At 40.9% G+C, this 27,477-nt stretch overlaps 4 protein-coding genes across 4 annotated transcripts; 1 reads left to right on the top strand and 3 right to left on the bottom strand.

Annotated features, from left to right (window-relative positions):
* The first annotated feature begins 910 nt into the window (after window positions 1-910).
* On the top strand, window positions 911-2,613 carry LOC125769029 (CLIP domain-containing serine protease B14-like). Its single transcript, XM_049437427.1, has 3 exons — window positions 911-1,670; window positions 1,818-2,125; window positions 2,217-2,613. The coding sequence occupies exons 1-3, from the start codon at window positions 1,207-1,209 to the stop codon at window positions 2,537-2,539; spliced, it is 1,095 nt and encodes a 364-aa protein (XP_049293384.1). The 5' UTR covers window positions 911-1,206; the 3' UTR covers window positions 2,540-2,613.
* Window positions 2,614-3,393: 780 nt separating this feature from the next.
* LOC125769541 (transmembrane protease serine 9-like) lies at window positions 3,394-9,928 on the bottom strand. Its single transcript, XM_049438274.1, has 5 exons — window positions 9,621-9,928; window positions 8,685-9,555; window positions 7,706-8,599; window positions 6,252-6,679; window positions 3,394-3,560 (listed from the first exon to the last, which is right to left on the bottom strand). Exons 1-5 carry the CDS (start codon window positions 9,865-9,867, stop codon window positions 3,394-3,396), a joined length of 2,607 nt encoding a protein of 868 aa, XP_049294231.1. The 5' UTR covers window positions 9,868-9,928.
* Window positions 9,929-11,336: 1,408 nt separating this feature from the next.
* LOC125769024 (uncharacterized) lies at window positions 11,337-14,576 on the bottom strand. The gene is made up of 2 exons (XM_049437407.1): window positions 12,697-14,576; window positions 11,337-12,606 (listed from the first exon to the last, which is right to left on the bottom strand). The coding sequence occupies exons 1-2, from the start codon at window positions 13,599-13,601 to the stop codon at window positions 11,985-11,987; spliced, it is 1,527 nt and encodes a 508-aa protein (XP_049293364.1). The 5' UTR covers window positions 13,602-14,576; the 3' UTR covers window positions 11,337-11,984.
* Window positions 14,577-14,606: 30 nt separating this feature from the next.
* On the bottom strand, window positions 14,607-16,957 carry LOC125769540 (elastase-1-like). The gene is made up of 2 exons (XM_049438273.1): window positions 15,492-16,957; window positions 14,607-15,435 (listed from the first exon to the last, which is right to left on the bottom strand). The coding sequence occupies exons 1-2, from the start codon at window positions 15,790-15,792 to the stop codon at window positions 14,621-14,623; spliced, it is 1,116 nt and encodes a 371-aa protein (XP_049294230.1). The 5' UTR covers window positions 15,793-16,957; the 3' UTR covers window positions 14,607-14,620.
* Between the last annotated feature and the right edge of the window lie 10,520 nt (window positions 16,958-27,477).

Here is a 27,477-nt window from a genome sequence, read left to right as displayed (position 1 = left end):
AAGCATTTGGAAGTTGAACTCTTTTAAAGCTGGAATTAACTGTGGTTTGAAATGAAATGCTCAGAAATTGAACTTATGAAGTTGGCCAATTTAGGCCAGTTTAGGATTGGAAACTGAAAATAAAACTTCAAACGGCCCAGAAGAGCGACCCAAGAACTTATGCACCTAATAATGTTCATGAAAAAGAACATGAAAAAAAACCTCAATCAGCCGATTGCAGGTATTGAAAATGTTGGATATTTTTTCATTATTAAGTTTTTAAACATCATCCTGACATCGTCCTAGCTTCATGAGTAAATTACACACATAAGATAAATGCTACTTCTCATTATTGATCATTTTTAAAACATTAATGCAAAACTCTACGACAAACTTTAATAAAATAAGAGAGTTTATTTTCCATTTAGTTAAGTTGGTAGACAAATTATGTCCAGTTCGTAGAGTTATTTAAGTATGTAACTAATATAACTAAAATAATATTAACCTGGACCAAACTAATTAACTAAAGTACATTGAGGAGAGTCATTATTTATTTTCTTGGTTGGGGCATGTGATAAAAGGCGCCCGTCCACACGGCAGGACCGGCTTCAAATCCCATCCGGACCTTCCCTCCGTAGCATGGACTGACTATCCTGCTACGTGGTAAAATAAGTCTTGATACGGCCAGGCCGTTCTAACCGAGCAAAAAAAAAATCCCCGCCTCGATTGCTCAAGAACGCATTTATTTCCGCAATCGCTCACCAGTTATTGCGCTTACAACCACATGCAAAATGTTATCTTCTTTCAGCGTAAATACTCCTCCAGCTTGTCTTTAGTTTATGGGATTTTTTTCACCTTAAACCATTAGCCTTAGCTTCTTAGAAGCATTTCTCGCATATACATTAACGCTATGGCACCAACCTGGATGATGTTGATGATGAATTTGTGCGTGAAAAAGCTGCGCTGTTTTTAAGTGGACCTTGTGCGTTAGAAATGTTAACTGCACCGGGTTATTCCGTATGCGTATTCGTTTCCAATCTCGGTTATTCCAGCAAGCGTGCAAAAAGAGGGGCGTCAATAATTCTGCTTACTGCATAACGTCACTGCGCCATTGGCAAGCTAGATAGAAAAGCAATCTCTTCCGAACGTTCAGTGTTGTTTCGGAGTTGATCGCGTGCAGTTGACAATTAAAAGTTTTGTCCCAAAACGTTCGACTAAAGCAACGCAATGAGTTCGTGGAGAATAGTTTGTAGTGTGGTTTGTCTTATGATGGTCGTGCAGTGTTACGGTCAAGAATCGCAACCATGTTTAACGCCGAAAGGTATAGCCGGACGGTGTATCCGAGTGCGGGAATGTGGATATGTTTTACATCTGATGAGAAAGGACAATTTTGAGTACAGCGATACACAGTACCTAGAGAACTTACAGTGTGGAACGCTGCCCGATGGATTGCCACTCGTTTGTTGCCCTCAGTTTACGAACGAACCGTTGTGCGGTCCAATGGCGCCTTTTCGTCGGATATACGGTGGGAATGATACCGAGTTTGGAGAGTATCGTTGGATGGCTTTGTTACGTTTCCAGACCCGTCAGCATAGGATAAATGCAAACTGTGGTGGTTCGTTGATCAGCAAGCGGTTCGTACTTACAGCTGCCCATTGTTACAAATCGGCCAAGTCGAAGGGATGGGAAATGTAAGTGTGTAAAGTAGCAAGTAATCTTCATCCGTTTGGTGTATATTTTCGATAAGCACCCGGATATTTTTCACACCAATTCCAACGATCATTTGCTGGTGAACGGCCGCTCAGTAATTTTGTTTAATTGTTCACTGTTTGTTGCAGTCATTCGGTACGCTTAGCCGAATGGAATCACATGAACCATCGTGGAAATAAAGATTGCAAGCATTTAGAGGATTACGACGAACCGATCTGCCGGAAGGATTATGATGTCGAGCGGTTTGTCATTCATCCCGACTACCGTGTGAGCTCTGGGATACACATTAATGATATCGCACTGATCGAACTAGCAACCGACGTGGAGTATAGTCTGTTCGTTAAACCAATATGTCTGCCGGTGAATACTAGCTATCTGCCATCGGATGGTACTGAAACGGAGTATACGGCCGCTGGTTGGGGTTCGACAGATGAAGGTAAGCGTACGATGGTTGGTCGGTTGTAAATGATGTTTGTCCAATTGTCTGATTGCGTTTGTGCTTTAATTTGTGATTTAAAAATCCATAGATAACGCTTTGTCGTACCGGTTGAAGTACGTAACTCTTCGGGAGTTTGATTCGGAACGGTGTAGAAAGGTGTTCCAGACACCGAATGACAATGGTGTCGGTGTGGAACACATATGTGCTGGTGGAGTTCGCGGTCAGGACACATGCCACGGAGACTCCGGTGGCCCACTGATGGTTTTTTCGGAAGGCGCGTGGTATTTGGCCGGCATTACCAGCTTCGGATGGCCCCGCTGCGGTAAGGAAAATTTCCCGGGAGTGTACACCAACGTTAGCCACTATCTCGGATGGATCGCTCAGGAGGTGTATCGTGACATAAAGGTGTAGGATGGTTTGGTTTGCACAATCGCACCGTTCATCATTATCCGTGTAGGGCGTGAATAAATGTTGATGGTATTTGGGGTGATTATTTGCTTAAAGTTTGGGGAAAGAAGTTTAGACTACAGGCTGTAAATTGTTTACGACAACAACAAGGGTAGTAAGTGACGGTGTTCAACGCTTGTGCAAACGTCTACTTCCAAAGCTAGAACGCGCTGAGTGTTTCGTAAATCGGTAGCACTTGCTTTGACCGACTGTCTCTGATTGGATGCAGCAGCATACGCACGCATACCGAGCGGCACGTTTTTGGACGGAAGGAAATGGTCGGTGCCCGAAGCTTGTTGGCAATTAAACTAACGAATCCTCCAAATTGGATGGGTATGCGAAATAGTGATGGGCATTAGGAATCGGAGCTACCTGGTTCCGATGTCGTGTTCGGAATAGTGATGGGTTCTCGGAATCGCACCCACGGCTCCGAACCGCTTCCGGGCATAGCAACTCCGGCTAGGTTAAAACCACGATTCCGCCTGGAGCCGCCCGGAGCCGCCCGGAGCCGTCCGGAGCCGTCGCAATCGTCGGAGCCGTCCGGAACCGTCCGGAGCCGTTCGGAGCCATCCGGAACCGTCCGGAGCCGTCGGAATCGTCGGAGCCGTCCGGAACCGTCCGGCTCCGGACGACTCCGGCTGCCGACTAGCGGCTCCGGACGGCTTCGGACGGCTCCGACGGCTCCGGCTGCCGACTAGCGGTTCCGGACGGTTCCGGATGGATTATTTAAAAACCATCCAAAATTTAAGCCAAATCCAAAAACCAAAATTTATGGAGTCATTCGGAAGCGATTCCGTTTTTTTGTCGAATTTACCCTATTAATGGGTAATCGCTTCTGATTCCGATTTCGTTTTCGGAATCGTTTCTGGTTCCGGAATCAATTCCGGATCCGATTCTGGCACCAATTCAGGATCCGATTCCGGAATCGATTCCGAAACGAATCCGATTCTGGAACCAGTTCCGCATCCGAATCCGGACCTACTATCTGGAATCGATTCCGGAAAGTTCGGAGCGCTCCGGAATAGATTCCGTCCGAAACAGCATTTTGCCCAACACTAATGCGAAATACGCTCGTCGAAACAGCTGGCAATCAGTGTGCACTGTGTGATAAGCGGTAAGTAGTAGAAGTTTATCCTAAAAACCCCCCAACACTTTGATGCCGGGTGAGTAAATAGGTGGTATCGTTGTGCAAAAAACGATTTTTTTTTGGTAAAATGTTTCAGCTGGTTGTTGAAATGTTTCGGAAGAAAACATTTCGGTAAATTGAACGAAACTTGACGTTGAATGTGTTTACCTTAAATAAAGTACCTCAGAACGGTATAAATATGCCTTTGGTGCGCGCTCACAATTCAAGGTTCTCTAGATGTAGGGATCAGATACCGCTAAATGATAACTCCGTTATGAGACATTTTAATTAAAATATTTTCCTACGTTTGGCTGACTTACTTCAGGATGCAGAGCTAGGTAGCAATGAATGAATGTTGCACCACCTTGCCCAATGTACGTAATCTTGATGGATAGTGTGGTTTGGCTACCAACTAATCAGCATTTTCTTTCCTTTAGCTGCTTGCGGACGGTTGCTCCAATGAGAGTTGGAGTAGCTTTTGCACTGACCATTGGTACTTCACTGATCACCTTTTTCGTCCAAGCACCAAGTTGTGGTGTTAGTTAGGGAAATTGAAACTGAACACTCTCACGTATCCCGGATGGAAATTCTAGAATGCCCGGTTCGTCCAAAAATGTTGATAGGGTCGTTGGGTTTAAAAAGACGTAGACTTATTGCTACCCATAAGCGGATAGAGCTAGTAAAATAATTCAAAAGTCACTGATTGTTATCGATGCAGTGTATGTGCAACGTGTAGTACCGCTCGGTCCAAAGGCAAGGAAAATGATCGTTTCGAAGCTGCACATTCTGGTTTGGTGTTTCAGTGGTTATGCTCGCTGTATGGAATGGACACTACACATCCCGCTAGGTTTATGTTGCTCCACTGGTATGCGAAACAGGATAGTTTCCTTCCCGAGGTACAGAAATGAAAACCGAACTAATATCTCTTCAAATTTAACTGTCTTAAAAAAGTCAAAACATGCTTAAGTGTGCTTAACCAAAATGCTGAATGCTTACGAAACAGATGGTTTGGATGGAGTTTTTGGAAGCGACTTGTTAGCTTTCTTCCCCAAAACGGGTTTTTATGCCGAAAATTCCAAAATTCCCTCTTTATAACTATGGTCCATGCGGAGAAGTTCGACTACAGCGAATCCACCAAGATTGGTTGAAATTCATTTCGGTCACGTCAGAAGCGGACGTTAATTTATCGTTGACTTTTTTTTTATTAAAACGATAAACTTCGTACGGCGTTATTGTTTCGGATGGCTGACGATTGCTGCTTGCTGCACAAGAAAGCTATCATGTGCCAGAGTTGAGCTGCTGATTGGTTGCAAAAGTACCACTGCCGGAAGGGTTTACTCATTACAGCTAGCTGCATTTAACAAATGCATCAACAATGTTTTGCGTGTTGGCGCAGTGAGTGTTTGTGATTGTGAGCGGTACAGGCTTCATAGCAAACAAGTTCATCGGAGAGGAATTGGAACAACCATTTGCAGTCATCAGTTACTTTCGGATACAGGAGAGTTAACTTATGGTACGGGGTTGCGGATTTTCGACTTCTGTCCGTTACCTTTTTTTTCTTGTTGTTGTGGAGCTGACTACTGTAACTACTGTTCTACTAATTTGATCTACTATGGTTTAATGGTTGAGCAATCTGTTAGTAAAATATTCAGAGGTCAGTGTATTAAGTGAAGGCACACCATCCAGTACTGATGAGATTTGAACACGGGATCCGACATGTTGCTGGATCGTACTCATATGAAGAAGTATAGGTGATAATAAAGTTTCTATTTTTATTCGCTGGTAAGAGATTTGAATTCTGATCCAATATGGTGAACATTGAATTGGATTATGTTTTTTAACTAAACGTTACACGTTTCATGAATGAAAAAAATCTGACTGAAACTATAAATCTACAGCAGGTGTTCAATGGTCTCTTAACTGCTGTAACATTTTCCTTCCAGCATCATGCGACGAAACTTTCCTGGGTCACATTAGTTTTTGACTACTTTTGACAACAGATTTGTTTGTGTGCGGTTGACAATTTTTGTACCAATCGGCTTCACTTAGTTATGACTGAGCCAGTCCGCTGACCGTCTGTTCGCCGTAAATTACAGCATGAATGAATGATTTATAGTCCGCTGTCTTACAGCTTTAGTGGTTAAATGGACATTGATTTTCATTATTTATTCTATACAATATGGGGCACAGGAAACGTTATTTTATTTTCTCTCATCTTATACTATGAGGTTTCAAACCCGTATTTATGTTACAAGATCGTGTTAATTTTTATCTCTTAAAACACACGTGAACATACAAGTCAATCATTTTGCGTGACCTATACAAATTCCAGTCTGCTACGTAAATCGAATGACAATTGTTTGTAGTTTAAGCTTGCGTCCATATTTTGCAGTATCCAGTCCAGGTGAGTGTCAATATTAGTAAAGATGACAGGATAATATTTACTACAAAAATGTGGCCATGCTTTGGCAAATCCGCGCAGAAAGTGTCTTTCTATGCCATTAATGTGTTGAGCCGTGTAGACTGGAAACCCTGGAAGGGAATTCAAACATTCCGTGTTGGGTGAGTATTGAGCCATTATGCATTGTGTAACATTTTCGAGGCTCCAATTTAGTGCCAACTTGTTCCATCGCGTTTGACACTCGCTAGAAGTAAAGTACGTATGTTTGTCCAGCTTCTGTGCAATGAAGTTGAGTGTGAGCAAATTGAAGGCGTGGGCTCTCATGTCGGAAATGTCGTAGCTGCGAATCTGATCATCGACCGGCAAACAGACCGGATTTATCTGAGGCTTTCTCACTGGTCTAGACAGTTCCAATAGCATGATGTTGTTGCTGTTATCGAAAGCGTTGTACTGCGGATGAACAATCATTCGTTGTATTGGGATTTTCTGTAACTCAGGATCGCAAAGCGTGGACTCATCGCCTTCTTCGCAGACCACATCGGAAGAGTCAATCATACTGCCAAGCTGAAGTTTAAGACTGAAATGAGAAGAAAGTCAAAATAAACAGGTTAATACGATCATGATGAAGGATTAATACTCAAGAAGAAGAAATGTACTTACTCTGTACGATCAATTAAAGTGTGAACTGGTCCCACGGCGTACCATTCGCTTATCAATGTTACCATACACAGTAGATCTTTAGGATCCGGATGAGCTGTGACATAGCCCAGCCAGGGTGAGTAAAGCCTGTTCATCGTGTTTTTGTTATCTGGATACACTCCACAGGTATTCAGGTTGATCAATCTTTTCTTAGAACGAAATCTTACTGCAGGAAGATGTACTGGTCCAGAATCAATAGGCTGATGCTCTGCTAGCTCATTCGTGGCGACGCTATCCTGGTCATATTCCTCATTCATGTTATCTAGAATCCAGTCAAGGTATAGATCGGTGTTCGTAAACGAATATGGTATATATTCATATTCTGCCTTAACAGTATCGTTCAAGATATTGATACCTCTGAGGAAGTATCGATTTTGTCCGTCAATCCGTGAAGAAGTTTGCAACATTGCGCCGGATTTCAGAAACACACGCTCTTTGCTAGCTTTGTTCATGTCCTCAGTGCATAATGGTGCTGTTTTCAGGGTAGTTACGAATCCTTCCTGTGCAAACCGTTCTTGACAGGTTAGGGGAGGTATTAGCGTTAAATTTCGAACCTCGTTATCATAGTTCTTGAAAGGTACTACTGTCAAATCCAATGGTTTATTCTTCCGTAACTCCTTGGTGAGTGGCAGGCATATGGGATTGATATAGCGATGTTTGAGATCTGCTGGTTTCATAAACTCTATGAGAGCGATATTGTGGCTCTTAGGGTCGCCTTCGTACAACGGATGGATGAGTATGTTCTTGATTTCTACTTTGTGAAACAGATGATCGCATGGTGCATTGGCACAATTAACTAAAAGCAAAGAATTGCAGTATCCCAGGATGACAAAACGCCTAGAAAAATTACAGAAGAAATTTGTCATAATAATCTACAATAAAAACTATTCTACAGAATACTCACCATGACACTGAATTGTTGATAATGTGAGCAGGAGTCAATGCGTATCTGTCACTGATCAAAACAACTGCACTTTCGATGTATGTTATGGCCTCCATGGTGTTTTTATGCGTGGCCAACAATCCCATCCAGGGGTAGAATGTACGTTCGTCGACCGTATCAATGTTTAGGGACGCAACTCCACAGGTATCTAGGTTGAATAGCGAAAGCTTCTCCCGGTCTGGCTCTTGATGTAGCGTATTCCAACTATCCTCTATATCAGAGCCTTCATTGCTTGGAGCTTCATCATTCTTTTCCAAAATGTCGTATCTCATGTTGTACAGTATCCAGTCAAGGTAGTTGTTTACATTGCTATAAACGGATGGTAACGAGGTTGAACAAGAGCGCCCAAACAAATCGAAACCTCGTAGGAAATATTGCCTTCTTCCGTTGAACCTTCTCAACTGTTGGAGAGGTCCTCCAGCTTTCAGCTGAATGCAGTCCTGCGCACCTCTGTCAGAGATTTGGGTACAAAGTCGCTTTGTTTCGAGGAACAGAGAGAACTCTTCTTGGGCGTATTTGGCAGTACAGTCGTTGGAATCGATGAAATTTACTGGTTTGCTTGCAAAGGAACGAGGAAAAGACATATGAGACGCAATAGAAAGGTCCTCAGTTTTGTTTGTTCGTAACTTGGGGATGATTGGTATACAAATAGCTTGTACATTCGGTTGCGTTGTATCCGCTGGGTTGAGCAACTCAATAAGTGCTATATTGTCCGCAGTATTGTTGATGCTGTATTTCGGATGGATGATGACTCGTTGTATTTGAAGCATTTGTGTTGGGCTTTGACAGGGTTTCTTTCGATTGTTACAAATCGGTTCTGTCAGTTCGCTATTACCACCAAAAAGTACTCTTCGTCTGTGGAGTAGAGAAAGTGTGAAGATACCGAAGCGTTAGGCTCTAAAGTAAAGTGCCGTGAAGTGTTTAAAGTAGATACACTTACTCTAAACCGTCGTTTTGGAAACAATGTGCCGGCCCTACAGCATACCATTCGTTCAACAATGTGACTGCACATCTTTTATCGATCGTATTATCCGACGACTTATAAATTCCAACAAATCCAAGCCAGGGCAGGGTCCATCGGTCACCGTCAGCAGCAACCGTGCTGGATACCAAACCGCACGTATTAAGATCAAACAGTTCGAGCTTTTCATCGTAGTCCACTTCAATAACATCAGAGCTAACCGACAAGACGCGAGGATCAACATACTTTGTAATCCAGTCCATATACTTAGAAACATCAGTAAAGGCGGTGTATGTTGACGCATCGCAAAGTCCATCTACAGTTAAACGTGGTGTAAAAGAAACAATACCTCGAACGAACCATTTGCCTTCGATTTCGAAAAACATGCCACCGCCACTATCACCGCTACACGCTATAGCACCTTCCTGTCCTCCGGCGCATATCATATTCGATGTAAGCTGATTGCCAAACACATCACGATCCTTTTCCACGCACTTCAGCCCATCAATGACACCAACTAACGTTTGCTTTAAATTCTCTGATACAGTGTTCGCTTCAGTTAAGCCGAATCCGACGATCGTACCATTCTTACCGACGATTGTGTTCCAACTTTCGTCCAAGTTCCACAAGCAGACGGGTTGCACAAACTTTGACCACGTGATGCTGGTGTCCAGCTTAATTAGGGCGATGTCGTTGTAAATTGTACCTGATCTAAATTTAGGATGTACTATTATGTCTTGTGCATCATGTATCTGTGTGTACTCTGCATCTTCTTTGATATGGTTACGGCCAACGTGGATTGAGACTTCGCTTGCCCGTTTCACTCCACTCGTGAAAACACAGTGCGCGGCTAAAAGATGTGCATGAGGTGAGATTTATTTAATCCATTCGGTTCGGATGTTCTTTGATGCATACCTGTTAAGATGGTGTTCTCGTCTATAATCGATCCTCCGCACTTATAGTCGAACAAGTCATTTTTTATATAGAAAATTGCTGCATGCCATGGCCAATGACCCGGCTTTGCGTCTAGCCCATTTTGAATAAGGTAGCTTGTTTTCACCTTTCTTCTACCGCAAATCACTCGATACTCCTGTGCAGAAGTTTCAATTATCATACGCAGAACGATTCCCAGCAGGGCTAAGATCCATATCCGAGATCGCATGTTTTGTTCTCGAAAGTTCACTTTAAACACTTGAATTCCAGTAAATTCTTTTCAAGACGAACCACACACTGCGAGAGCTCAGCGGCAACTGTGTCGTTCTTCGTGTTTTTTTGATTATTTGAAACGTGAAACGTTTGATACTGGAGGCATATCTAGCGATATTTATCGGTGGGCATATCCAACAGGTTTCTGTATTTTATTCCGTCAAGTTTGAGTGTTCTTGTCACAGACTAATTTACAACCGATGTGCTAACGTATCTCGTTGCTTATTGTAGGCTGTGTTCCGGCGAATATTTTGATCTTTTCGTCATTTTTGTTCGCTACATCAGTCAAATTCGGCGTCAAATTTGGATAATACTATCAATATTGTAGCTGATTGTGCTGTAACTTAGTTTTTTAGAACTGGGGTTCGCAAAATCTGAGGCATAAATTAAGAATGAATTGTTTTTTTTCTTTTGTTAAAACTTGCGCACGTCTCCAGAACATCTTATGTGATATTGGTATAACCGGTTTGAGCATCCTAACACTTCGCGATATTTTTAGCCAAGTTATTCGGCAAAAAGAACATTTTGTGGGAGTGTATACATGTTGCAAAGCTTGGTCTGTTTGGTTACAACTTGATACAATTAAAGAATAGATTATTTGATCAATAAAGATAAAAGATTCAATAAAACAAGTTACGTGTTATCACTTTAGATCGGATCATTCACGCGAGGACTGATGATCGATCGATGATGACTAAAGTAAAATGTTCGCAAGTGCTAATTTTTCTCCTCTGCCTATGCCTCAGTTTTTTAGCATTGTTCTCGTTGGACACCATATCAGCGTTAAACATGCCATTAGCATGTTATTCATGTGCGGTAAAACAAGAATTTGGGTAACCATGAATAAAACTGAAATCATTTATCAGTAATTGATCGTATGTTTATCATCAAACTGCTCTGGCTCAATACATAAAAAACCATGAGCATCCACAATCGGATATTCTACGTATGCTTTTGATAAAGCTGGTATGACGCATGAAGTTAAAAAAAAGCTTACGAGCCGAAAGATTTGCACTTCTTCCATCATCTATAAGATACATCTTCAAAAACCTGTTACCCCGCAGAACGAATTTGAGTGTGAAGTTGCAACACAAAAATATGTTCGCCAATGGTTACCCAAACTGGTTTTGGCATTGTAGGTAACATATGAAACAGAATACCAAAACAATTACTTATAATGCAGATATGCTAATGTAGTAGCAAAGAATGGAATAACCCAACTAATTATGAGTGATTGAGAAGTAGCTATATCTTTTCTTACACATCTTATAGGGAACATTAAGACGTATGTTTAAATGAGTTTCTTTACAGTGAAAAAGTTTTATTGCTTTATGATGATCGAAAAACGGGTTTTCGGTAGTTAATGATTGGGAAGAACCGAATCACCAATCATTGAAATCTAATGTTTTGCGTCGAACTGATGTTATAGCTTGTATGTTCTCTTCTTCTTATCTGGACTGCTCACATTCGAGCACGTCGTGTAGACATGGCCTGGTCACCAATCCGTTTCCAGGAAACTCGGTCCAGGGCTGCAGTCCTCCATCCACGGCTGCATCCGATCTCCGACAGGTTTGACTCCACCAGATCCAGCCAACGAGCTCGCTGTGCTCCTCACGGACAGAGCCTCCGGCAAACAGGTACTTTGTCTTCGTCGCATTGATCCTCAATCCACACCGCCGCAGATGTCCGTCCGATGATGTCGATGTCATCCGCGATGCCGAGAAATTGGAGAGAACGGGTGAAAATCGTGTCCCGGATGTCGAAACCCGCGCTTCGCATGACACCTTCCAGAGCGATGTTAAACAGCAAACAGGAGAGTCCGTCCTCAGAGATTCGAACGATTCCGAAAGGTAATGAAGCTTGTATGTTATACCCAGTAATTATTGAAAAGTTTTTATTCATAACCATTGAAAAGTTAATAACACATATAAACGAACAATCTTCTGCATCTTCGACATCTTCTTTATACTAAACACCATGTGATTTAAATGATGATTATTTTCGTACCTTAATGTTTTCAATAGTTGTTAAAAACATTTGGCGCCATAATGAGTAAAAAGATTTTTTGAGAACCTAAACCACAACATTGCTGTTGTTCACAGTCTCTAGTATCCAGTCCAGGTGAGTGTCAATATTAGTAAAGACGACAGGATAATATTTACTACAAAAATGTGGCCATGCTTTGGCAAATCCGCGCAAAAAGTGTCTTTCTATGCCGTTAATGTGTTGAGCCGTGTAGACTGGAAAGCCTGGAAGGGAATTCAAACATTCCGTGTTGGGTGAGTATTGAGCCATTATGCATTGTGTAACATTTTCGAGGCTCCAATTTAGTGCCAACTTGTTCCATCGCGTTTGACACTCGCTAGAAGTAAAGTACGTATGTTCGTCCAGCTTCTGTGCAATGAAGTTGAGTGTGAGCAAATTGAAGGCGTGGGCTCTCATGTCGGAAATGTCGTAGCTGCGAATCTGATCATCGACCGGCAAACAGACCGGATTTATCTGAGGCTTTCTCACTGGTCTAGACAGTTCCAGTAGCATGATGTTGTTGCTGTTATCGAAAGCGTTGTACTGCGGATGAACAATCATTCGCTGTATTGGGATTTTCTGTAACTCAGGATCGCAAAGCGTAGACTCATCGCCTTCTTCGCAGACCACATCGGAAGAGTCGATCATACTGCCAAGCTGAAGTTTAAGGCTGAAATGAGAAGAAAGTTAAAATAAACAGGTTAATACGATCATGATGAAGGATGGAGGATTAATACTCAAGAAGAAGAAATGTACTTACTCTGTACGATCAATTAAAGTGTGAACTGGTCCCACGGCGTACCATTCGCTTATCAATGTTACCATACACAGTAGATCTTTAGGATCCGGATGAGCTGTGACATAGCCCAGCCAGGGTGAGTATAGCCTGTTCATCGTGTTTTTGTTATCTGGATACACTCCACAGGTATTCAGGTTGAATAACCCTGCTTTGACGTGTATTTTTACCGGCGGAAGATTTACTGGACCAGAATCAATGGGATTACTTTCTTGAAGATCGCTAGTGGTGGTTGAGTTTCGTTGTAGTGATTCGTTCATATTCTTTAGTATCCAGTCAAGGTACAGATCGGTGTTCGTAAACGAATAAGGTAGGTATTGATAATCTTTGCCAACTGTGTCATTGTGAATATTAATGCCCCTGAGGAAGTATCGATCTTGTCCGTCAATCCGTGAAGAAGTTTGCAACATTGCGCCAGATTTGAGAAATACACGTTTTCTTTCTATATTATTCACACTTTCGGCACATTTTGGAATTTTTCCTATGGGTAACAAAAATCCTTCCTGTGCAAACCGTTCTTGACAGACCATTGGATTAATCGAGATTAGATTTTTAACCTCGTTGTCATAGTTTCTGAAAGGTACTACTGTCAAATCCATCGGTTTATTCTTCCGTAACTCCTTGGTGAGTGGCAGGCATATGGGATTGATATAGCGATGTTTGAGATCTGCTGGTTTCATAAACTCTATGAGAGCGATATTGTGGCTCTTAGGGTCGCCTACGTACAACGGATGGATGAGTATGTTCTTGATTTCTACTTTGTGAAACAGATGATCGCATTTGGAATGTTCGCAGTTAGCTAAAAGCAAAGCGTTGCAGTATCCCAGGATGACAAAACGCCTAGAAAAATTACAGAAGAAATTTGTCATAATAATCTACAATAAAAACTATTCTACAGAATACTCACCATGACACAGAATTGTTAATAATGTGAGCTGGGGCCAATGCGTATCTGTCACTGATCAAAACAACTGCACTTTCGATGTATGTTATGGCCTCCATGGTGTTTTTATGCGTGGCCAACAATCCCATCCAGGGGTAGAATGTACGGTCAACCTTCGTAGCATTGTTTATTATTGTCGAAGTAACGCCACAAGTTTCTAGGTTAAAAAGAGAAAGTATTCCCGTTCCTTGCTTTAGCTGCAGCTTATTCCAGCTATCCCCTATAGCCGAGTCTTCGTCATTTGATGTTTCGTCACTGTCGTCCAAAATGTCGTATCTCATGTTGTACAGTATCCAATCCAGGTAATTGTTTACGTTGCTGTAAACCGACGGGAGTGATGTTGAGCAAGAGCGCTCAAACAAATCGAATCCTCGTAAGAAATACTGCTCCTTATCATTGAGCTTTCGTAGCTGCTGAAGAGGTGCTCCAGCTTTCAGCTGAGTGCAGTTCTGTGCATCTCTATCAGAGATTTGAGTACAAAGTCTCTTTGTTTCAAGCACCAGTGGGAACTCTGCTTGAGCATACTTTGCAGTACATTCTTTGGAATCGATGAAATTTACTGGTTTGCTCGCGAATGAAGGTGGAGATGATGCATGAGCCGCAATCGAAAGATCTCCAGTTTTGTTTGTGCGTAACTTGGGGATGATTGGTATACAAATAGCTTGTACATTCGGTTGCGTTGTATCCGCTGGGTTGAGCAACTCGATAAGTGCTATATTGTCCGCAGTATTGTTGATGCTATACTTCGGATGGATGATGACTCGTTGTATTTGAAGCATTTGTGTTGGGCTTTGACAGGGTTTCTTTCGATTGTTACAAATCGGTTCTGTCAGTTCGCTATTACCACCAAAAAGTGCTCTTCGTCTGTGAAGTAGAGAAAGTGTGAAGATACAGAAAAGTTATGCTCTAAAGTAAAGTGCCGTGAGGTGTTTAAAGTAGATATACTTACTCTAAACCGTCGTTTTGGAAACAATGTGCCGGCCCTACAGCATACCATTCGTTTAGCAATGTGACTGCACATCTTTTATCGATCGTATTATCCGACAGCCTGTAGATGCCAACAAATCCAAGCCAGGGCAGGGTCCATTGTGTCCCATCAGCAGCAACCGTGTTCGATACCAAACCGCACGTATTAAGATCAAACAGTTCGAGCTTTTCATCATAATTCAATTCAATCGCATCGGAATTAATCAATACACGAGAATCGACATGTTTCTTAATCCAGTCGATATAATTTGCAACGTCTGTTAAGGAGATTTGTTTCGAAGTGTTACAGAGATCATTTTCTCTATTCCCCGAAACGAAGGAAACAATACCTCGAACGAACCATTTGCCTTCGATTTCGAAAAACATGCCACCGCCACTATCGCCACTGCACGTACTAGCACCTTCCTGACCTCCGGCACAGATCATGTCAGGTGCAAGTTTGTTTCCAAATACTTTGGGTATATCGATGTCACAAGACATTCTATCAATAACACCAACTAACGTTTGCTTCAAATTATTTGCCATGCCATACCCAATGATCGTTGCTTTTTTGTTCATGATCGAGTTACGTTTGTCGTCCAAGTTCCACAAACAGACGGGTTGTACAAACTTCGTCATGGTGATTTTAGTCGCCAATTTGATTAGGGCGATATCATTTGTGATGTTATTTATTTTAAATTCAGGATGAACTATTATTTCTTGCACGTCATGCATCTGTGTATACTCTGCATTTTCCTCAAGATTGGTACGGCCGACGTCGATAGAAATTTCGTCTTTGGATAACGGCAGATCCATTTTAAACACACAACGAGCGGCTAAGAATGAGAATGAAGCAGCACCCATTTAGTCGCAATAGTAATATAATTTGTTTCATGCGTACCTGTTAAGATGGTGTTCTCGTCTATAATCGATCCTCCGCATTTGTAGTAAAACTCGTTAATTTCATCTTTATAGAAAATAGCTGCATGCCATGGCCAATAACCCGGCTTTGCGTCTAGCCCATTTTGAATAAGGTAGCTTGTTTTCAGTTTTCGTTTACCACAATCTACTTGAGATTCATGAGCAAAAGTTTCTATTATCGCACCCAGAACGAGTCCCAGCAGGGCTGAGATCCATATCCGAGATCGCATGCTGTGTTATGGAAAAGTTCACTTTAAGATCTTGAATTCGCTTCGCCGGAACTAGAATTGAATTGTGAAGACGAACTACACACCACGAGAGCTCAACGGCAACTGTGCTTTTCATCATTTCGTATAGCATAGCAAAAGCCTGTCGGTTTATTTGCAGTTTAGCTTCGCCAACTGGTTATAATAGCCTATGGTTTTGGGGATTTTGAATGACTCCCAAATGGTTGCACTCACCAGGTGACTTTCATTTTTGAAGAATACAAAGATTGATGGGCTTTTGCTCTTGATGGTGAAATATGTACCTTTTTGGTATAGAATAAGCTTACAGCATTAGATCATTGAGGAACACAGAGTTCATGAAGGGTGTAAAACCGGCTATGAAAACCTGTTTCATGGTAATGTGCTTTTTGCTTTGTCTGGCATCTGATAACAACATGATCATGATTCGAGAATCAAAAAGCTGGGCTCGAAAACCAGTTTTCTCTAATTTTGATACCGTACAACCTATAACGGCTTAGATTGTTAGCATTAATTTTGGCTTGAAGGTCATTAAACAACTGTGTTGTATATCTACAGTTATCCGCGTAGCTAAATGGTAGAACAGTCGATATGATAACAGTTGGGAAGATCAGCTGTGACATCATACTACGTTACTTGATACCAGCCAGTATGGAAAAGACAGGCGTCACACCGAAGAGTAGCAGTTTTACATCGGGGAACACATTGCGTTCGCATGATACAGTCTATTGGAACATTTATGATTAATTCTCCTACCTGGAGGAGGGTCAGAGAGTCAAGCAACAGCCTGGTTCTGGCCGTCCGACAACAGCCACACACCACCATAAAGTGTCGCAGCATCTGAAGATGAATATCCAGAGTAAAATGATCTCTTCGTTCCTCCTGGAGGTTAATGCAATGGGCTAAATAGTGGAGAACGATCTGGACAACATGGACTTTGTTACGCTGAAGTGTCTGTAGAGGGCAGTGAGCAGTAGGCCATTACCAGAAGAAGCGACTGAAGGTACTAGTGAAAAATTTATTTCCGATTTGTCAAGGCTAACGTTTAACCAAAGATCGCGTAACCTGCCAATGCAAGTGCACTCAGATGCGTCGGAAAGAATTTATGAAAAAAAAAATCTTTAAAATTAAGTTCCTAAAATCGAAGATGCATCTTATATTTAGAAAAGTACGAGCATTCTCTATAGTTAAAGTATTTTTTATTTTACTCTACCATACAAATAAATAAAACATTATTACTTACCCTTCCTTTGTCTGTCATCTGCTATCATGTTTTTATTCCTTTTAATGTAATCACATGTTGCTCTCATCAAAGACTTTGTGTGTGCATTCTTTTGTTCTTTTTTTCAAGTGTAGCTCTGCTTTATAATACTTTTATGTATTTCTTTCCGATTGCTGTACGACTGTACTTTTGTGTATTGTATATTTTTTTTCTCCTCAAAGCTGATTACAACCCCTAAATGTATATTTTTTTTTAGCTTTTCAGTCGTTTTACCCTTTTTCCACCCTCTTCTCTTATCCTCCAAACCCTTAAAGTAATACATTTTTGCAACACATTAGTTGGTTGACGGTTGGTAAGTTCATTGGAGTCGTGTACTCGTACACGATGAAGCAAGCGGTTCGTGGTAACCGGTGGTAATGTTTTTCAAAGTGACGGATTTTCCACCATGTAGGGATTTTGCGTTCCAGCTTCGCCATTTACAATCCATTGAGCTACGGGCGATGGCGCCATTGCCGATCCGTAAAATTACGAGTTCGAAAACATTTCAATTTGCTCGAGCGCTATTTTATTGGAAAAGTTTCCCGCTAGCAATAGGGAGGGATGGAGATGTCGAGAAAAAGAGGTTTGGAAGGAAATTTTTTGGGAATGAGTTGGCAAAGCCGGTGTTGAAAAGCTGGAGCTTTTTCCATACACTTCTTGGCACAACGCTCAACGCGGTCTCCGATTCTCGCATGCACAAACATACACACACACACTCATACACACTTCCAATGGTTGATGCAATCCTTTTCGATTTTCCCACCGCGAAATCCATCGCGTGATTGCGCTTTTTATTTTGTTTTCCATTACGGCACTGGGTGGGGCGTGGTTACGTTCGAAGGTGGATTGGCGATTGATTGATAGGATTAGTGCGGCTGTTGGAATTTAAAGGTAATTCAATTTCGTAAATCAACACACATACATCATCGGTGGATGGGTTCGGTGGGTTGACACGCTGGCAAAACCATCTGGCAAAACCATTAACTCTTGAACGTGAAGTGCTGATGAATAGAAGGTGTACATTTAGCGGCGGTTTCTAATGCAATATCAAAACAACCAATGTTTTAGACCAAAAAGGGAAAGGTAAAACGTGTAAAACGTGAAAATGTGAATATGCTTACTGAGCTGTTCAAATTTTGAAACGATGAAAGTTATTAATTTTTTTGGACATTCAGTATTTATTAATCAATTTCTTTATTAATCATGCAAAAGCTGTCTTGATGTCCGTATAAATCTCAACGACCTGAACGCCTGCATTGATTGTCTTGTGGTAGAGGCTGGCGAGATTGGTGGTAGGAGAATGCTTGGAAGATGCTACCTTGGCTGCTTTTCTACCTTCGTAGGATCCGGTCACTGTAGGGCCACTGGGCATTTGAGATGAATTGCACGAAACTATCGACAGCAAAGTCAAAAGATGCGCAGTTCGAGCAATGAAAGCCAGTAGGGAACGAGGAGATCATGGCTGCTAGTCTGCTAAGATCAGTTCGCGCATATCCTTGGAATGATGTTGGTAAGGGAACAGCCGAGTACATATGTGATGCCGAGAAAACTATCTCGGGGGGAAAGGGATGGAAATTGTCCAAAGGAATCAATGGGGTATCGCAGGTAATTATTGGCGAGCAGGCGTATAAGTCCGGATCAAACTGACGAGCTGAACAGGATATTTTTTGTTGGTTAAAATTCCCTAACAGAAGAACACCATCAGTCAAATCCAAAGATCTGTGCGACAAGGTGCTTAATGGAGGATGCTGCTCTTCGTAATGTAGCTTAATCCGCTTGTAAAACAACTTAGAAAAATATGTGATGGAGAAAACGATTGTATTACGGTATATCCCGATGACATATCAGCAATATCGTCCTCTCCTAGCAAACTTAACAAAATCAAGGAAACCATAATGAAATTCGGAGAGTTGGCAGGAGCGAAACTAAATATCGCAAAATGTACAGGTATAGATGTAGGATACAGATCCGATCGAACCAAAATTAATGTAATATGGCTGGAAACATCACCTAGGATCAAAGTACTTGGTGTGTCATTTCTCAACGACACTAAATTGATGAGCAAAATTAACTGGGATGAAGCAATACAAAGGCTAAAATACCATTATTGGCTTAACAAAGGTAGGAATTTAAACACAATACCCATATGTAAACAATACCCGCTAAAAAATTGGAATCAAATATGGAAAAATGTACACAAAAGTAATATGACCAGCAACCAAAAAAAAATCTTTACTACTATCTCATCTATTGAAAAATCAGGAGCAATGAAGCGTTGAAACACATGAATATTAGTACTTCAGACAAGTGTCCAAACTGCAGTGAAATTGAAACTTTGGAACATAAGTACGTCACATGCATCAAAATCCAAACGAAATGAGAGACATTCATTGAACTGACTAAAACTTTAAACAAGAGGAAAAAACTAAGCTGGGAAGGTTTCTTATTTCCAGAAGGCAATCAAAGGAATTATGTACATTTGAAATGTTTCATAAATTACATAAACGAACTAAGCAAAAATTCTGAAATAGATATATGCAAAGAACTGTTAGTTATAAACTTCTAGAATAAGTATTACTATTAGAATAAATACAACTTGTTTAAACATTTGAAAAAAATTAACAGCCGAACATAACGAACTGATACAATCCTCAAATTAATGGAACGTTGAATCATTGGCTTGGGATAGCCTGGGAGGAAGATAAGCCGCAACCATGAAAAGACGAATATTCCCGAGCTAAACGACACGATCCACTACGATCGCAGTGGTAAACTCGATAACTATCGTCAAATAGCATCGATGTGGTTAAGCTAATGATAAGCCATGGCTTCTGTAAACACCACTACATCGAAGTCGGAAGCCGACACCGAAAGAGCCATCAGCTCATCAGTCCGTTCGCAGTCCCGGTGGTGTATGGTGCGTGATACGTGGTGCGTAATACGTGGTATCTAAGATCCTTAAAATGGATCCTTTTTCGTGGCAAGTTATCGATTAATGACGATCAATTAACCGTGAAAAAAGTGATCGAGTGTAGATTCGGAATAGTTGTGCGGTTCGATTATAACGGGCTATCAACCAGTGTCGAAATTAGGGCTTTTGTCTCGTGCAGTATGTGTAATTTGCAGGTGCGTGCAGCAGCGCGTGCAGCAGCGCATGCAAAGGTGTGCGTTTCGTTAAGTGACAGTCAGCGGTGCTCAGTGTGCGCGTAGGAAAGCGGTATCTGGTAGTGATTGGTGTGCGTGTCGTTACTCTGTTTCTGGTAACTCGCGTAGTGTATGTTGTGCGTGAGATGAAGTGATGATGAGTGGTGATGATCACGTAGGCGGGACGGGGAAGTAGTGACGGACATTCAGGTAGGTTAATTTTTTCTTTTAAATTATTTTATTCCTTGTTTTATTTATGTCGTTTCTTTCGTTTGTTTCGCTCCTTTCGGTCCTTTTTTTCCTTTAATTTGTTTCGTTCCTTTCGTTCATATATGTAGGAAGAAAAAAATAATTGCGGGACGATTTATTCTTCTTTTTGTGTTGAAATTGTTTTCTCCTTTTCGTACGTTGTAGTTTAGATTTTTTAATACTCAGTGTTTCGATAAATGGTAATGAAACTAGTCTTCCACATAACTGGACAACAAATTTAATTAGAATCATGTAAATCATTCGCTCAAGGTGCTCCAATGACATTAAAATCCCCCAATAACATTATTATATGCAAATTTTATATGTAATCCGACAAAACTTTAACATTCCGAGTGAGTTATTGTGATCATTTGTATAAAATATTAATTCATTTTTGATACAGAATCGTTCCCACGCGGGTGCTTCCTGTAATTTCAACACATTCTCATTATATGTCATCCGTTAACCCTGTTAAAGGTTAGTTATAGTATTGTGACCACTCTGCCTGGTAGTAGCGAACCATTGCGTAGAATTTCCATAACACAGTAGAAACAACTCTTCAAAGCGATGTAAAAAGCGAGCAAACGGAATAAACGGTGTTTCTCGCTTCGAAGGATTCCCATCTCAACTTTCGCCGGCGTTCGCGTTAGGCTTTCAGGAGTGTTGAAGTTTGAAGAGTTGCTCAGCATGTTTTTCGCACAACCAGAGTGTGTGGTTGTGTGATTTTTTTCTACATCGAATGGTTGGCTTCTCCATGCCACCAATGCCACGAACGTTTAGCATTATATTTTCCATTGCACTAATAAAGGTTTTGTTCGGATTTTCTCTACATTTCGCTCGCGTTCACTAGTTCACTCGAGTTCGTTATTCGTTTGCAGATGAAGTGAGAATTGTTTAACGGCTAGGCGTGGAACATAAATTGTTGGCTTATTTCAGAAGGGCTCGCCCAAAAAAAAACCCAAACCGTAAAGGTTTTAAGACCACCCGCTGGGGCTAAAGCTTGGACGATTTATTTGGCAGCCGAATTTTTGGTGGTAATTGATTTATATCCCACAGCCTTGAAGCCGTATTAGGTTTGTTTGAAGCTTTTCATCGTTCGTGTTCGCTTCGGCAGCGATAAAATGATTGATTAATAATCGTTTTAGCTCCAATCGGTTTTGCTGATGGTAAGCGCGGTGAAAGCAACCCGCCCTGGAAGGGATGTGGATGGTGGAATACAAACTCCCCCCCCCCCTTAGTGTTGCCTGATTTACTCAGCACTTAGTGGGTTTATCAGTTGAAACAGTAGCATAACTTATTCGTTCGACAAATGGCACTGCATTAATGTTACCCGTCGAGGCAAGGCGCCTTCCTTTTTAAGCCTTACAAACACAGCAACCGTGGTTGGCCGTGTTGCGGACGAAAGATTCTTCAGTGTGAAGGGGTTTGGATGTTGTTCTTTTACGAGAAAATAAATAAAATCCTCGTTCAGCAAAAAAAAAACCCACTCGCTGGTAAGTTGAGTGGTGTAATCGCGCAAGCAATCGGGAAAATGAGACGAAGCAAAAAATAAAAAAAAAGAAAAAAAGAAAATGAGGCAAGTTGCATTATGCATAATGTATGCTTAAGTACAACTACACCACTACCAATTGCAGACACATTGCAGAGTTGTGTGTTGCAGCGTTTGCAGCCCGCCGATAGGACGGAAGAAGCGACTGGTTCGGTTCGGTTGATTATCCACAGCATCGTGAAGTTGCACAGGTGCAAACGCTAATGTAGTGGTCGGGTGGCACGGCAAAGATGGCCACCGTAGACCCATGCACCATTTTGTAATCGGTCGTCCCGACATACTGCCACACGACGGGTGCCCGAACGTGTAAACAGGGCAGCACCCGAACGGGAACGAAGTGAGTCCATGCTTTAATAAAGTCTGCTTAGCGGTAATTAAGGCAAGCGACATCAATTTTTAATCAACTGCTGTGCACATTGTTTTATGTGTTTGTGGTGCTTTTTTTGTTTGTTGTTTTGCTGCTGTTTGGTTCTTGACGTTCAAAAGCAGAAAGGATAATGAAGTGGTAGCCGTTCCGTTTGAAAGGTGGTTTAGGAAAAGGAAATAAAATTGAATAAATGGTTGCATCTGCAACGCAGCACAGTTGCATATGGTTTGCCACGTAACCGTGGGTACAAGTTTCATTATAAATCAAATTGTCGGCACTGGTGTGAGAGAACGCATCATACCGCTGGCAAGACACTGGTCCAGCGGTTTGTGGCCAAAATTCGAGCGACTTCATTTGAATAATTCATACACCGTTACATCGACATGAAGCGATAACGAATTGAAAATTATTTAGATAATTGTGATGGGGTTGGGACTAGAATTGTTTCTATCCAAAGGGAAAGGGAGTGCAGCGTAAGAGGTAATGCTTTCAAGTGCAATAATTAATCAGTATAATTTGTCAGTAGATTAGGCATGATTGCATTATGAATACGAAACTGTTGAGGTGTATTCGATGGAAAGGCGTATGGTACAAACTTTTCTTAAAACATGCTGACCAATTGGTTGCAATTAGTAATGATTGGAATGTTGTTCGCAGTGTAAAAAATTCATGTTTACAGTGCGTAACATAAGTAAACGATGAATTGTTTTTTTTTCGATTAAAATAAAATATTGAATCGATACAGTAGGACGATAATTGAAGATGAAAATTAGGTCTATCGGATATTGCATTTTTAACGGTTACCGTAACATTTCTTTTGCAGCTTGCGAATAGCTGCCCCTGACAGATAACTTAATTTTAACTACAAAAATATTTTTTGTACGTCTATTCATGTAATAATTTGATTTAAGAATTAAGTTACAGTCAGTGATATTATCTCTCTTCCTGGCTTAAAAACCTCTAAGGCCATTTTAGGTTTCTCTCTCTTGTTGGCTTTTAACGATTTCTAAGGTCACGCCAGCCATTTTAGGCTCACTATTTATTATTATTATACTTATTATTTATTATTTACAATTTTAATGTTTTATGCTAATGTTTTCCTTTAAAAAATCGAAAAAAATCAAATAAAGAGGGAAAAAAAGAGAAAACAGAGAAAAAGTTGAATCTGCAACTGTCAATTTGAAAAGAAATTGTGGGAATCTCCGTGGTCCGCTATAATAGTGTATCTCGAGGATTACTTGTATAGAGATCAGTGATTTCATACTCAAAACATTTGCAAGAGATGTACTGAATCTAAAACAAAAATGACTCAAACATGTAGGTACCTACATAAAATCACTTGAAACCTCAGTTAAACTCCAAAAAACTAGATGGATTTTTTTTCATAGCTATTATAAAATGTGACTGACAAAAAAAGTATTTTTTATCCTTTAAAACTTCGTAATAGATCACTTTCAATTAATTCACCGAGTATTTATTCTATTTTTTTTTAAACAAGTTGTCTCATAATTGTGTTACACACTGTATGTTCTCCGATAGGTAATTTGTAGAAATTACCTAATTTTGCAAGGTTTTTTTTATCTTTAAGGCTAAGTACGCATATTTATATTAAACATCAATTAAATTACGGTACAGATTTTCAACTGTCACCACCAACGTGCAATCGCTATCAAAAAAAAATCAAAAATCCGTGCACAGAGAAAGGAGCACAGCGTAAATAGCTACAGGCAGAAATAATATTAGATTATGTTCATCATTTCATACTCCACAGTGTAACATGCCTTTGTCTCCCAAATACGCAGCTCCCAACCATTGTATCGCGCGAAACAATCACCAGACCGTGGTTTACCGTGTTTGCATCTTCGCGGATCATAACTCTTCTAATTGTTTAGTGAAAAACACACGGAGCACAAAATTTTCGTCGAAAGCAAACTTCGCACGCAAACGGCACACAAAGGGCACGGTCCCCAAAACTTTTCCCCGGTTTTTTGGGCAGAGTGCGAGAGTTTGTGCTGGAGGCCTACGCAATTAGTGAACGAGTTGACTTTTCCTTTCGGGGCGCGTGCGAACCTCTCGCTCGACCGTAATGATTATTTCCACGTAGCGTATCGTGCGTGAACCACACACACATCCCTGCCCGGAAGGGGTTCCTATCGAGGGGGAGGTCTATTCGTTGGCAGTGAGTTCCGTTCGTCGCCAAGCATGAGTGTTTCTGCTTCCGGACTAAAAGGCTCTGTTGGCGTGAATCGTGTGCAAGAGCCGTGCATGTACCAATCGGAAGCAGGCCTTTGTGTTCCTTTATAAATTAGATCCACCACGAGCTTGCGGCCCTCAAGCTAATGGGATTTAACGCCGAAATGCGATGGATCAAAGCCAAACAGGGAGACGAGAGAGAGAGAGAGAGAGTAAAAAAAGATGATGAAGCTGACGAAAAGGAAAGGTTTGGCGAAGACTTGAGGTTGTTAGTCCGCGCAATGGAAGAGGGTGGTGCACCTCTCGTGGGAAGTATAAATAAAGCTTACGCTGAAAAACCTTAAACCGACTCCCGGCAACCCCGTGGGGCAGTGGCAAAGAAATCAACTCCACGACAAAATATCAAAGCAATTACAACGCACAAATTACTTTCGCTGACAAAGTGTCGCAACGCGTACGCAGCCCTTTTTCAACGTTTTTTTTTTCTTTCTGCTGTTGCAAAACTTCTACGCCAAAACATTTCAAGTGTACAAAACGCGTCGCGCAGAACCGCGTTCGTGGTAGGTAGCGTGTTATGTCTCGCCCCCCAAAAGCTTACTTGGCCTCGAATGGCGATATCTCAATTTGCAGTAAACTTGACAAAAACGTTACACCTGCGGTTCGGCTACAGGCACGGTGCACGCGCTGATAAGAGGAACGCACGTTTTGTTGGCAGAGCATGGCTTTCCCGTTCCTTCGGCAATGCAACCGTTAGTGGTTCCGCGTAATGGTAGCATAGTTTTTCCCCGACTGCTGTTAAGGAAGCCACGCGTCAGCTTAGAAAGTGTTGGTTAAATATATTTACATTTTCATCCTTCCTTGCTCGCACACTTTTGCATGTGAAGTAAGTTGAAACGTTTAAGCTTACTCCCTGTGGTTTGCACCATATGTGACCGAGTACGGTGATGACGATGGGGAAACAGATTGTTTCGAAACTGCACCACAAACAGTGTAGCTGGGTGCTGTAGAAAGCGTGGAAAGTATTCTAAGGGAAGGAATGACAGGCAGGAAAGTTAACGATTGATTCTACTTGTTACTAAAAAAATGTTTTTTGTATATTTTTAGTGCATTTCAATTTTAGTTGGAATATAAAACTAATCCAATGCACCAGCACTGGAATAAGATATTGTTGCTATAATTTCAATTTAGCTATAAATAACCACTTTTGTGTGTATAAAAACCGGTTAAGTGTATTTTTGTAATAAAATACTAACTATATTTATTGATTTAAAATATAGTTTATTTATTTATTTAGTTTTTGAGAGCCAACTCATATCAAAATTTATTTTTACACATTAGTCGGATAGTCAGTCTTTGTTACGGGGGGATGGTCCGGATATGATTTGATATCCGGTCGTGTCGTGTTGATCCGGCGCCAGCTAACGCATAAACCATAATTTATCATCAGTACAAACTTTTAGACCAGTTTCGAAAATTTAGATCAGTATACTATGTACTATGAGATGAGATTGAATTAAGTTGAAATAATTTTCAACTCCATTTGGTTTCAGTAAATGATTTAAAATTTTTAAAACCTAAAATTTATGAAGCTTTTAATTTAACTAATTCAGTAATTCCAAAATAAAATAAATAATTAATTTTAATCTGATATGCGTTATTTGTCAATATTTTTATAGCGTATAAATTGCGTCAATAATTAGTGTCAAACCATAAAAAACATAAATTTAGCAATACGTTAAAATTTTATAGCAAATTTAACGTTATTTTTAAATACAGCTTATATTAACGTGAAAACATAAAAAAATTACAATGTACAGTAAATGGACAGCAGAATGGACTTTATTTCTAAGATCCTTCTAGACCATGCCATAATGTATAATGATATAGCATGAAATTAATGAACTGACACCGTTTAAATGATATAAATTTGATATTACATCCGCTTCATTCGTTTTACACACTGATTGCTGGAAATGATTACTCTGGAGGTTCTTTATCACAACAGTTAACTTATTTTTATAAATTATTTTATAAAATGGATTATACTATTAATGTCGTATTGCATCTGAAAATATATAATAACTTTTAATATTTCGTAATGATTGCATACTTTTAGGGGTTTCCATTCCCTGATACGACATTGTGCAATTGTATTGTAGAATTTGACTGTGGCATGTGCTCTATTAAAATTGTACCATATGTTCCTAAACGTGAAGCAAAATCTTCCCATTTATACACGAACATTACTGCTTGCTGCTAGGAATAATGTTCAAATTTTCTCACAGAAACCTTTTCGCCGAAACCAATTAAAAGCGTTTCACACCATCCACCAATAAATATTAATCACCTGCGGGACCACCCTCGAGGGAGCGGACGAAAAGATTACTTCCTGGCTATCGCCAGCAGTAGTACATGCAGGTTCGTCCGTTGGTACGCAAAACAAGGGCAAATTTTACGCTCAAACACTGGCATTAGCGAGCTTAATTTCATCCTGCCCTATTGCTGCGATGCGGAAAGCAAATGTTAATGTGAGCCGAGTGTCGGATTGAACCCGGTGAATTACACCGATGGCAAACTGCATAGATAACCACCACCGGCGGGGATTCACCTCACTGCACGTCATCGCCAGGTCTGGTGTATTGCTGTACTGTGGTTGCAGTTAAGAAGAAAAATATAAGTCCCACACAACTCACTTCGTTCGTTCTTCGTAACCGTTTGCCGTGTGTAGCGGGAAGATCATTAGTTAGTGGTGACTACCGGTAGATAAATAGTGGCTCCATTAGGACTGTGTCTAGTCGGTGGTTTAACGATAGCAAAGTACCAACCATATCCAATATAAAAGCGGGGTAAAATATTCAAGCGGCAAGATAACTCACACCTGGCGCCCCTAGTATGGCGATTGGTGAA

This window comes from Anopheles funestus, chromosome 3RL (assembly GCF_943734845.2).
Source record: "Anopheles funestus chromosome 3RL, idAnoFuneDA-416_04, whole genome shotgun sequence".
In the NCBI taxonomy this organism is placed as follows: Eukaryota; Metazoa; Arthropoda; class Insecta; order Diptera; family Culicidae; genus Anopheles; species Anopheles funestus.
This window is presented reverse-complemented; position numbering and strand designations above follow the sequence as displayed.